Consider the following 13,824-nt stretch of genomic DNA (forward strand, 5'->3'; position numbering starts at 1 on the left):
GATGTTTCCTGTCATGGGAGAGTCTAGGATCAGAGGGCATGGTCATGGGATAAAGAGGCACCAACTAAAGACTGAAATGCGGAGGAATTTGTTCTTTCAGAGATTTGTGCATCTTTGGAACTTTGTGGATACTTAAGGCTGAGATACACGGATTTTTGATCGGTTGGAGAATTAGTGAGGAAATGCAGGAAAGTGGACGTGAAGAATGTCAGATTGGCCATGATCCTTTTGGTGGAGCAGGTTCAAAGGGCTGAATAGCCTACTACTGTTCCTATTTCTTATGAACTTAATATTTAATCCAGCAATGATAAAAGGCAAATAAAGAATTGTAAGTAGAAATCTGAATTCTGGAAATGCACAGCAGGTGATATTTCATATGTAGAGCCACCTATAGTATTTTTATGAATCCATGCTTCCAGTAGAGAACTTTGTTCAGTGGTAGTGAATCACAATTTGAAATGTAATGCCATAAACTCATAAAAGTGAATGGTTCAAAATTCATGGTCAGAAATTATTAATGAATTTGTTTTGACTGCTGGTGAGGAGGTTCTCCCACCAACAGCATGGACTTGTGATTATCCCTTTTTATGGAGGTTGGGAACCAGCTCTTGTGTATTTGTAATGTTTTCTATTTTTATTTCATTAGTTCTGAAAAAATCAAGGCATTAAGTCACTGGTAATCTTTCTGTTTAAAAAAGATCCTTATTTATGGTTGGAGGTCATCACCAAAATTGCTTTTTCAGCTGTGGTATTTATATTAATAGTATTTATTGTTGTTTGGTCATCCAAAATCTGAGTATTGAGAAAAACGATACATTGAGTCAAAGCTTTTAGACTTGTGCTTATCAGGGCAATTCGCAAGAAATAGCAAAGCGAAAGGAAAACAACATTTATACTATATGAGAGGAGATTGCTGATTGATTAACAAGTGAACATTGTTTTGACAGAGGATTTGTAATGGAGAATGTGCAAATTAATGATAACTGACAGTTAACTGTCAAATTTTGTTTATATTTTGAACCAGCCTAGTTGACATTGATTGAGAGTGACTGTCTACTATTTTGTGATTTACGTTTTCTTTTTCCTGCAAAGAACAGGGCCTTCCATTTAATGGAAGTATACCGTGAGCCAGACTGACATTCCCAAATTGGTTGCCAGCATAATTCTTTGCACTCACAGGATTGTTTAGTAAATATTGTCCAGTTGCAAAATCACACCCAATGTTGGACACTGTTTTCTGAGTTTTGCAAGTACTGGCTGATTGGGTATGATCAATATTTGCGTTTTGCAAATAAGCAGGGTGTGCTGATGAATGTGATCTGCCGGTTTTCAGTATGGACTAATCATCATTCCAGCACTGAAATTCACATATCACATTACTCATTTGTATGATGGACAAAACATTAACAAAACAGGTGAAAGCCATTTTATGGTTCATTTTCCAGAACAATGCTTTGACCAATCACTGTCAACCTTCCTGTTATAAAATGTAAACAAATCAGTCGTAATTTTCAGTTATTATTAACTGTTTAATTTTCCCTGGCAATGCCTCCACCAATCACAGTCTACTTGCAATTATTATCACTCTCCTCTAGCATACCAATGGAGTTATTTTCCACTTGATGATTCTTGCAAATTATCCTAATGAGGGCAAGAGAAGATGTCTTTTTTCAGCAATACTCAAAATATTTGTATTTACATTTTCGTATTATTCCAAGTAACTAAATGAATAAATAACCATACTGAATTTATAATCAATTCATTACATGCCAACTCAACAATAAAAGATACTTTGGTGCTTTTAAAAATAAAGCAATGGGACAGAATGCACTCCCAACTTTACAGTGTTGTTGACTCCTGTTTATGGTGATAGTATCCATTCTGTATTGGAAACAAAGGTAGCAGACCATTTGGATTTAAAGCATCAGTGGAGTAGACTATGAGGAAAATTGAATGATGCAGATTGTGAGCATTAATAGTTTTATGTCAATTTAAATTAATAAATTAAAAAAAGATCCTTATGAATATGATTTTCTCTGCTTAATTGTTCCTTATGCAATTTGCCTATGTGAGCACTCTCCCTAAGTTTTATGTTTTAAAACTCCAACCTCTTCAGTATTAGCATAATTGATGTATGAATAACAGTGAGGGCCAGGTGCTGGCAGGTGGGACTAGATTGGATTGGGATATCTGGTCGGTATGGACAAGTTGGACTGAAGGGTCTACTTCCGTGCTGTACATCTTATAATTCTATTATTTGACTTACTCAGATCACCAAATATGTTTTGAGTGCATACTGCATAATGTAGATTTTCATTGGTCTGATTGACCTGATATTAATGCCACAAAATGCCTAGGGCCAACTTTATTTGCTTTGGATTAGTGATGTTCTTGATAAAATTCTATAACTCACTCCTTTGAGGAAATAGAATTGCCTTGTATTGTTGGAGTCAGACACCTAAATAAACTTAAAGGTGTCTTCCTAGCTGGAGCTGTGTTTGGTTCTATAAAATTAATATAATACATATAATTCCATAACGTCATTAAGCTGAATGCTGCTGAGTCATAGAATCACACAGCTCAGAAACAGACCCTTCGGTCCAACAAGCCCATGCTGACCATAATCCCAAATTAAACTAGTCCCACCTACCCATATCCCTCCAAACAAACAAATAACCTTTAGTAATGTGATACAGAAACTCTGGTGAAGCAAACAGGAATGCATGCAGCTCTTTCAACATGTTATTCACCACTATATTTAAGCTCTTTAAGTAGCAAGTAATTCTCTCAGAAAAAAACAAATGCATTGAAAACACTACTACTAAGGTTTTCTACATCAAATTTAAGGAATGAAATCACTGCATCTCTGTGAGTTGATTGTGTGAACCCTTCTTTGGTGTGTCGGAAAACTGACAGGAACAAACCTGGATGTATCTGTATTTGGAATTTTTCAACACACTTACAATTTAAATATTTGATCAATCATCTTGCCAAAACACACACAGTAAAAACCATACAGAGGTCAATAGTCAGTTTTGTAACTGCCTGATTCTTCATTTGTTTTATAATTCCTAAGGAGCATACTATTGAATCCAATTAACTTCCGTAATCATCTTCGTCAAGCCACAGTCTTCCGTTGTTTGGAACGATATACTGAAGCTGCAAGGTAGGGGAACTTCCACAAATATGAAACAGTGAATCTATTGGAGTAAAGGTTTGAAGTAAGTTTTAATTTTAAGGTATTTTTTAACACGGAACAAAAACAACATAAAGTAACAAGCTTAAACTTGACAAAAAAGTTTTTAGTAATAAAACATTTATGCTTTAAGATGTTTGTAACTGAGATGCATGCAAGGTAAACATTTTCATGATTAATGTGATTACAGCCAATGAGCAATTGTTTTGTTTCCACTCCAAAGGAAATTGTTTATCTATACTATTGCATTACTTTATCATTTTAAACTCTTTGATGAGATCATCTGTCAATAAATTATGTTGCTATGAATAGCTGTTTTTATGATTCATATGTTTTATGAGAATAACTAGTTTGGGGAATTTAATTTTTAAATATTAAGTCAAATGGAAAATTGTGCACTTCAAGAACTAGTTAGTGTCCCTAAGATAATTATAATTCAAAGAATGGTTCATGTTTACCAAAAAGAGTTAACATTAACAATGTGAAAACAATAAATTACATGTGATCCTCTCATTCAATCAACAACACTGCTTCCAATACATATCTAGCGCTTGTTGCGCTTGAAGCTGCAGCACTGTATAATGTTGAAAGTAATGTTCCTCCTTCTCAATGACCTCATCTTCATCCTTAGATGATTGTTTCTACTCTCCCATCTCTTCAGTGTCCATCATATTCTTCAATTGCCTGCACTTGTTATGCAGACTACGACATGCTAGGTTTATGCAGGACGCTCTATCTGGACTGTACTGCAAGGCCACTCCACCCCCAGTCCTGCCTTCTGCGATCCAAGCATCAGAACTTCATCTTCAGCAGGGCTATCGCCTTCTCTTATGGCCCTGGTTGAAGAATGACCTGCAATGGAGTCATCACCTATGGTTGCAGAGGTTAGGCTCCTTGTCTCCCAGGAACCATCTTTGTAAAGCATCCAGTCTTGAAATGGGGCAGGAACATCGGAGTTCTCAATGATATGAGCCTTGTGGCAACTCCAAGGATACTTTTGGCACTTACTCCTCGTATATGGTACTAATGATTCTAGATGACTTGTACATAGATGGAGTGATCCTCTTTACTGTTGATGAAGTTGGCCATATTATGGTATGGCACTCTCAATGTGACATGTCAATTAACTTGGGGGAAGCAGCTATGTTGGCAATGCCTACAGTTAAAGCTGCAGCACTGACGTCATCACAAGAAAATGAGATGAAGCCATTGATATGTCTCAAATGCTAACAGCCTTGATGCACTTCTGGGTTGAGGCTTGTGAGATCCTGTATGGATCCCCAAGGGATCCATGAAAGCAGCCAGCTGCAAAAATATTTAGTCTAGCAATCACCTTGACAGCCAACTGGATAGAATAGTTACAGGTCTTGCTCCAGCAGTTATAGAGTCATAGAGATATACAGCATGGAAACAGACTCTTCGGTCCATCTCGTCTGTGCCAACTAGATATCCTAAAATAATTTAGTTCCTTTTGTTCTAGGACATCCACAATTAGTGGTGAGACTGCACCTTAGTTATCTAGAAAAATAGCATCAAAATTGATAGACTTTGGAAAATGTACTACCTGTCCATCTTGAGGGGATCTTCAGATGTGATTTATTTATTTTGTAGGCTTTTTGGATTGCTGCTGGTCATAGGTTTGCTGGTGCACTTGTTTCTCTGCACTTTCATAGCACCTCAGCCACTGACCCATCAGTATCCATTGGTCATAGTTCCAATGACCCTGTATAGTGAATATCAAAAACCGATTTGGTCCTTAATATTGCGAGCAGTCAGCGTTGGCATCACAAATAATGATTTAGCACACTCCTCCATTGGAATATGAAGAACTCTGAAAAGGAGGCAACGGAATATCTTCATGCCCAGTGGATCTTGGGCATAAGGATCTCGTTCTGATGAATGCAGTACAAGACATGTCATGCAAATACAGTAGGAAATTGTAGTGCTACATGATTATTGAGATTTTTGTTTCCCCACCCTCACACTCCATATCACTCAAAAAGGCAACATTGCATATAAGAATATATTGGAATAGACTTACAGTTAAAGGTAGGAGGAAATCAGCTTCGTGCCTTTGTGTAGCCTTTGAGATCGTAGATTGTCTTTGTGAATAGGGCCTGCAAGTTTCACTTTTAAGTTAATCACCTGTGATTACTTCTGCTTATGATGGCAATGATCAATTTGTAATGACCAAAGACATGGCTAAGATTGCCTCTGACCAAGGTTTGTATCCCACAGTTGGACACTGTGTGCATTTCCTATCCAAGATATTGAGCTTACAGATGACTTCAACCTGTACTGTGAGTCACAAGCTTTCTATGTACAAGATTTGTGTAAAGATTTGTAGCTCTGGTGTGGGTTGTCATGGTTGCGGGTGTGTTCACTGAGCTGGGAAATTGATATGCAGGTGTTTTGTCTCCTGTCTAGGTGACATCTTCAGTTGCTTTGGAGCTTCCTATGAAGCGCTGCTGTATTGTGTCTTCTGAAACTTATTTGGTTCCATTTCTGCTGCTTCCAGTTGCCGGTTCCAGTTGTTCACTCTAGTGACCAGTATATTGAGTCTAGGTCAGTGTGCTTGTTGATGGAGTCTGTGGCTGAGTACCATGCTTCTAGAAATTCTCTGGCTCTCCTATGTTTAGCTTGTCTGATGGTTGTTGTGTTGTCCAAATCAAATTTGGGGTTCTTGTCATCTGTGTCATCTAGGGACAGCTGGTCGTGGCATTTAGTGGCTAGATGGTGTTCGTGGAAGCAGATTACTAGTTGTCTGCCTGTTTGCCCTATATAGTGTTTTGTGCTGTCTTTGCATGGAATCCTGTAAATTACATTAATCTTACACATGATGGGTATAGGGTCTTTTGTCCTGGTGAGCTGTTGTCCAAGTCTGGCTGTCAGTTAATGGACTGTCATGAATTCAAGTGGTCAGAGAAGTCTGGCTGTCAGTTCCGAGATGTTTTTTTATGTAAGGTAGAGTAGCTAGTGAGTTAGGTTGTGGCATGTTCTCGTTGCGTTTGTCTGTTAGGCATCTTCTATGTACAAGTCATCTGTAACCATCAGGTCCCTGGTAATCAGGTCCCTCTCTCCCAAACCTCAATATGACTTTCTTTTCCTGGCATTTAATGTCAAGCTCATCACTATTGTGCTTCCACACATTCCCACACACTTCTTTGTTACGACCACATGTAACAACATTAGCCCCTTCTGTCCCAGCACTACAGTTTAGTCAAATCAATGTGCTGCACTGTCCCCTCTAATTGAGGATGGTTATGACCATCAATAAATCCACTTTCCACAGTAACCCATGTCCTCCAATGGATTGTCATTTCTATCTTGTACTGGAAATACACTGTGATAGACTATTTGGGTTAATAAATAAGGAAATAACTGGTGTTGTAAGTTAATGGTGATATTTGGTGCTTGACAATAATAAGCTAAAAAAACCATAAGTTAAACTTTATGATTAGAAACATGCATGTTTGTGCCAGAATAAGATGCTACAAAGGTTAGAGAACAGAATACGAAATTCTGTTGTCTTGTTGGTTCATACCCCACCACTTTCAATACTTAAGCCTATAAATTTCACTATGTAGTACCCTTTTCTTGTGTGCTGTCTACACAACCAGTTCATGCACCTTTCCATCTATCAATGCATATTCACATATTAGTGAAGCAAAGAATTGGCATTGAGATAGATCTGAAACAAACATTAGGCCATTATGATATGTAAAAACTAAGGAGCTTTGTACCTGTTTGATGTTTCCAATGCAAGATTAGTTTGCCGTAAGAAAAAAATGATGGCGTAACTGTGCTGAGTAAAACCAGACTTCCGATTGGTGTAGCACTGAAATGTTTTGAAATTTACTGACCTGAATATGGAGCCAAAAGGAGTTGGAATGTCCCTTCCAATTTCACATTTTAAAAATGTGCAAAAGAAAACAGATTTATTCCACACCCCACTCCACCAACACAAAGTGCTATTGTTCATCCTATTTCCACCTCCACACCTATGGCACCATATCTCTTGGGCCACATTTCAGTCTCAGAATATGTATCTTGTAGTGTTGCTTATCAGATTCCAGATCTTCCACATGGTACTTCCAAAAGTCCTGCAAAATAGCTGAAACATAGATTTTAACTGGATCTTAAATGATCACAATGGCTCTCAACACATTCATTTTTGGCATAAAATGTGTAGCAACCCTGCTTGACAGGCAACCCAATAATAATGTAATTTTATTGGCTACCATTATCTTGATTGTTTTAAATTATACTACTTTGCAGTGTGTTTACAACTGCTTATATTTGCCTAATTTACAGAGAAATATGAAACTTCGGGCTGCTGTGAATTTAATCTAAATGTGTATGTTGCAAGTGAAGGTCAAACCCTCTTCAAAACCACAAAAACATCAGTGGTATTATTTTATTTGTGTATTCTGTTTTATCATTAGAAGCGCTATGATTGCTGACTACATTTATTGGCTGCATGGAGCAAAGGAGCAAAACATTAGTAAACACGTCAAGCTTTACTGGCAGGTGAGGTTTGTTAAGTGAAAGAAAAATGACCTGAATTGGTATTAGAATACAAAATTGATAAATTATTGCAAAATACATTTATCAACTGCAGTATTGCAAAATGACATGGTGTATTTTTATTTAAGCCTTGAACTATTGCCATCTAAATGTGATGGGGGGGGGGGGGGGGGGGGCTGGCAAAATAGTTGGGATTTCCACAATTAGAGAAATTTCCCAGATGTGAACCAGAATGCAGACAGGCAACAAAATAACAAATCCTTAAAATAATAAACAATTTTTCTGGCTCACCAGCATTTAGCCACCAGTGGAACTGCTTCCCACTTGTAGGGGAGGCTATTGGAGCTAGTGGTGTCACTCCCTAAAGAGGGAGCCAAAATAGCAACGGGTGAACTAGGGCCCAAATGCTGCTGCTGGATGGATTCCGTGAGGTCTGAGGAGCCTGCCTGCTTGAATCCCTTGAATTTATTGTTTGAATTTACGCCTCCAAGGGCATCTTATTGTTGATGTGCCCTAGAAGTCCCCTACCTGCCTCAGCCATACATTGCAATGGACAGCCAAGGCTCTAGAGCTATTGATCCTGGTGATTTTCTTTTCTACTCAACCCATTCAGTTGGGAACCTATCCACCATCCTTACCAGGTTGGAGAATGCAGAGAGAGCCAATTGGGAGACCACTTCAGAAAACATAGCTGCCTTAATTTTTCTTCCAGTCTGTGTGGGCCATAATTGGGGTCTCAAAGCCGACAGGAAAGTCCTCCTTGTTTATGTGTTCTCAAGAATAGGAGTATGAGTACACTATAGTCAATACACAGGTGCAGACAAGTTTAAAAATTCATTACAAATCAGGTAAGAGTACATCCTTCAGGCATTGATGGTTGTGTTGGACTTCAGATCTGAAGAATCAAAATTTTGATTCCGAGGGTAGGATTTTAACTGATAGATTTGCTCAGATTGGAGAAGGACGCCAACAGAATAAGATCCTGAAAGTTAGTGGAGTAGTGTTTTAACTTAGCTGTACACTAATATCCCACTTCCAAGTTTTATGACCAATTGGAGTAACTAGGTGTGGCCGCTTAATTGTTTAAGTCCAGTTTTGTCTCACTACGTAAAGGGACCTTATCAGAATGGGATTTATACTCAATTGCGAGGATGCAACAGTGCCTGCAGTGTGTAAAGGCCACCTCCATGTTTTCTGAGGCATTCTTGGAGAACTACTGATTCCTAAATGGACGTGAAAAGAGAAACTCCTCCCAACAGATGGGAGGAAGAGACACTAGTCTTCAAACAGAAGTAGGTGTGTGTGTGTGGATCTGGCTGAAGAGGTGAGCAGTGGAAGTGTTTTTGCTCACAAATACACTGATAAAAGAGATTCATTCAATAACCTCATCAGGGCAGGGGAGGTGAGTGACATGACAAGTACCAACTCCCTTGCTCTGACTTTACAAGCTTTTTCCTACACAGCACTCCATAGACCAATACAAATTATTGTTCTCCTCATCTCTTTCTCTGAGGACATCTCGCATTCCAATCTGAGCAGCCACTGCCGACACTGTAACCACATATTAATGCCACATAACATCCAACCTTTCATCACAATTAATTTCTTTCTTTCATAACTTGGTTTGCATAAAAAGAAATCACAGAAAAAAATCACGGAAGCTGCATGCTGCACTCCCTTCAGTTGTACTCTGTCTGACCACTGCAGAAAATAAAACTCCAGAAATTAACAGACTGCTAGAGTGAATGGTGTTTGGAGATGAAGAGGTATGGTCTCCAAGTCTTAATGACAGAATTAGATAACTACACTTTAAATGAAACAAAATATCAACATTGTTGATTTTATATGGGGCAGTCATTGGTGGGCCCTCACTTTCACCAGAATTGAGAAGGTATTAGTCATAAGCATTTTAGTTATCAGAACAAATGAACAAGCTGCCTGCTTCTAGCTTTGCTAAAGCCACAGGAATATAATCATATGGAACAAAAAGGAAGTTGTAGTTATAGTTTCAGCATATAAATCTCTTGCGTGTTTAAAAGTGTGTTCGCATCAAATTCTCTGTAAATCTCTGTTAATGAATATGGAGGACAATGTTCATAATAACATAGTTGAACTCAGTGTTGAGTTGTGAAGCCTCTAAAGTGCTTAAACAGCAATTGAGATGCTGTTTCACTCTCTTGCATTGGGCTTTGTTGGAGCACTGCAACAAGTCTAAGATAAAGAAGTTAGCATGAGAGCAAGATGGCATATTGAAGTGGCAAGCAACTGGAATTCAGGTTCATTCTTATCGACAGAGTGAAGATGTTCTGTAAAGCAGTCATCTAACCTGCATTTGGTCTTGTCAATTTGAAGGAGACCACATTTAAGCAGTGAGTAGAGTAGACTAGATTGATGGGGGTTAAGTCATTTGCTACTTCATCTGGACAATGATGAAGCAGGAGGTAAAAGAGAAAATCCTGCATCTTCTGTGGTTGCCTAGTGGGTAGGGGTAGGGTGTTTGGCTGTATTGCATTTGAGGAGTTGGGACTGACAACCTGGTTTGTTAATGCCAATTGTCATCGTGCCTATGGATCCTGGCAAGATGCGGAAAACCTGGGAATCCCATGAACATGGAGATTGAAGCTAGAATGCACGGTTGAAGTTTCAGATGATTCCCTCTTTGAGTATTTAAATTGCATACCCGCCTATCATTTGGAGCTCCCCAAATATCTCAAATCATAGCTAATGTGAGAGTTCATGTTAGATTATCAACATGTGGCACTTTTTACTTCTTTCATTCACATGTACTGACACTTGATGTAAAGTTCCTAGCCCTCTAAAGTTCAGGTTTATGTTCACCTGGTTCTTTACTCTTACCCTGATTAAGTATTCACTGTATATATCATGAAGTGCTGTTTTTGCTTCACATTATTGGACACATGGACAATTCTTCAGGAAGAAGAAGGGCTTATGCCCGAAACGTCGATTCTCCTGTTCCCTGGATGCTGCCTGACCTGCTACGCTTTTCCAGCAACACATTTTCATCAATGCATTACAGTAGACCAGTAGACAAATCACAATACCCACATTGACAAAAAGAAGACAAACGAACACCTTGAACATAAAGGAGAGAAAAGCCCTGGAAAGATGAAGAAAGGACACAAATATAGTAATAGTTGCAGCTGACAAAGGCCGAATGGCAGTGGTAATGGACAAGACACACTACATCCAAAAGGCTGAGCAACTACTCACAGATAGCGACGCCTACCAACAGAGCAATTCAGATCTGACACCAGTATAGCTAACAGTATCATCAACACACTACGGAACCCACATCGAAATGGACTCATAACCAAGACAGACTTACAAAGTATGAAACCAGAAGATACGAACACCCCACTATTATGTGGACTCCCAAAAGTAAATAAACCTGACACCCCACTCAGACTCAGTGTCCCTCCCAGGAATGCCCATGCACAGACTAGTTAAGGAACTACAGCGAAGACTTCAACACCTTATTCGCGGAGCGACACGCTTGATATACTCATCGCAGGAATTTCTGGACAACATCGGGAACATGAAGATCGACAAAGACGAGCTGATGATCTCATTCGATATTACGGCATGATTTACTTCAGTTGGTATACTCTAGCTAAAAAAATACTATAACAAAAGTCCTGGACAACCAGAAAAGACAAACCAAATACAAACCCATCAACAAAGTCAGCAAATTAAAACTACTCGACCTCTGGCTAACAACAGACTTCAACAGCCAGGTATATGAGCAAGTCAATGGGACACCTAAGGGCTTACCCATCTTGGGGCTCAGAGCTGAAGCAGTAATGCAAAGACTCGAACAGACAGCCCTCCCTAGCTATGAATTAGGTATATAGATGACACTTTTGTGATAATTAAAAGACCTGAAATAGAAAACACACAACCAGATGATCAACCGCATTTTCACTGGGATCAGATTTATGAGAGAGGAAGAGAACAACAATCAAGTCCCATTCCTAGATGTAATAGTTACAAGGACACAGAATATGAATGCACAAGAAAAGTGCACACATACTGATCAGATCCTAAATTACAACAGCAATCACCTGAATGCCCAAAAGAGGACCTGCAATAGGACTCTATTGAAGAAAGCAGCAGCACACTGCAGCACCCTGGAACTCTGAAGACAGGAAAAAGAACACCTATACAAAGTCTTCGCCAAAATTAGATACCTCCACAGCTTCATCCGCAGATGGCTGGTGGACAAGCAACAGCAAGAAAACAAGATACTTCCCAACACACTGGCTACTCTCCCATACATTAAAAACATTTCAGAACTGACAACCAGACTACTCCGAACACTAGGGATCTTGACAGCACACAAGCTGGCAACCATTCTCAGACAGTGGCTCACTAGAATAAAGGACCAGAAACCTATTATGTGCAGGACCAATATAATTTACAAAATCCCATGCAGTGACTGCACTAAGCACAATGTAGAACTAACAGGCACATAACCCACGAGCCGCATCCAGGAATACTAGCAACCGAGTGACACGACAAATTCTCCCTCATACCCATACACACGGACAACAAGAACCACAAGTTTGACTGGGACAAAACAACAATACTAGGACAGGCCATACAAAGAACAGCAAGGAAATTCCTGGAAGCATGGTACTCTTCCTTGGACTCCATCAACAAACACATTGACCTGGACCCAATATACAAACTGCTGTAACGGAAAACTGGGACCGGCATCAACCGGAAACAACTCGAACAGAACTATGTAAATTCAAAGCAGAACATTTATGCAGCATTTCACAGGAGGCAAACAGCATTGATGATGTCACCTAGAAAAGGGACAATATGTCTACCAACAAATCTACCTGCTCGGTGAACAGACCTGCAACGAATCCAACCAGCTCCTGAGCTACAGACCTTCATGAAAACTTTAAAGAAGAACAGAATTCTTGTTCTCGGAGGGGAAGTATAGATCTGCACTTGTGGAGATGAAGGGAAGTTCACCTCCTACCTTCTGAGTAAGTACCAGTTGTTAAGCTGAAATGTTGACATTAACTAGGCAGAGTCACACTCAAATACTGTTTCTAATCACCAGCCATAATACCTTCTCCCTTTGTGTCTTACAGGTGCAGCTAATCTTCCAAGTACATTTCCAGAGAACTACCTGTCTACCCCAGAACACACACCCTTAATCTCTGATGACAACAGCGTCAAGGATCTGGTGGAAGCATCGAGAGGCGCATTCACATTTGCTCCGAATCTGACTGTGAAATCGATAGGTGCACAGATTGTGGGCCACACAGTAACTGTTCCACAGATGGATGGGGGAGAAATGCCCAGGCTATGGCACTTGGAGGACTGTCAGATTTGAGGCACCTGCTCATATCCTCTCAGCAGGAGACGACCCTGTGCTCTCAGCAATGAGGGGCTTCAACTATATATACAGATGGATCAGACAAATCATATAAGCATGCGAAACACATCGGCCCTCTGCCCAAAAACTGCAGCAGTGCAGCAAACCATGCCTTTATGGACAAGTTGACAACTGCCATAGAAAGACAGATCCAATACCCTCAGAATGCTCTAGGGACACACTTCAATGCCCCAGCCATTAATCCTTAGGACCAAAATCATGGTGAGAGTGGGGACGGGGAACCTAAACTCCAGTCCAGGTTACCCATCCTCACATGGAGGCACCCAACTGGAGGAGGAACTACACACATGCTTCTTGGCAGTTTCCGCTCAGGATGCTCCAGAGATTGCCAGGTCCTCCAACACCATCCTGCCTGCCCACCCTAACCCTTGGAAGTTGAGGTTGAGGAAGGTCAACTTGCCTCTAGCATGTTTGGGCCATACATACACAAATCCCTCTGGGCTCACCTCACCAAACATCCAAGGCTAATAGGTTGCCCTGCTTAGCAGACTCTACCCCATCTATGGAACAGGAAGCTTACTACAATGGGGCAGGAGGAAAAGGAATAGGAACATGAACGGAGGCATGTCGGTGGCACGGTTAAACAGTTCTGAAAATGGTTCAGAAATAAATAAAAGCATTTGTTTTCCACCATTCATGTGGTTGTTCTCATCTTTGTGTCAGGCCC

General features: G+C 39.9%; 1 protein-coding gene across 1 annotated transcript in view; it reads left to right on the forward strand.

Moving 5' to 3' along the window:
- LOC122555930 (spermatogenesis-associated protein 16-like) overlaps positions 1-13,824 on the forward strand; it is a 122,197-nt gene that overhangs the window by 28,913 nt on the left and 79,460 nt on the right. Inside the window, exons 3-4 of the mRNA XM_043702210.2 lie at positions 3,077-3,166; positions 7,642-7,726. Coding sequence (XP_043558145.1) covers positions 3,077-3,166; positions 7,642-7,726 — 175 coding nt within the window. The remainder of the gene's footprint in view (positions 1-3,076; positions 3,167-7,641; positions 7,727-13,824) is intronic.

Source organism: Chiloscyllium plagiosum, unplaced genomic scaffold (assembly GCF_037043375.1).
Source record: "Chiloscyllium plagiosum isolate Xiang-an unplaced genomic scaffold, Cpla_swu_hap1 HiC_scaffold_13, whole genome shotgun sequence".
NCBI lineage: Eukaryota > Metazoa > Chordata > Chondrichthyes > Orectolobiformes > Hemiscylliidae > Chiloscyllium > Chiloscyllium plagiosum.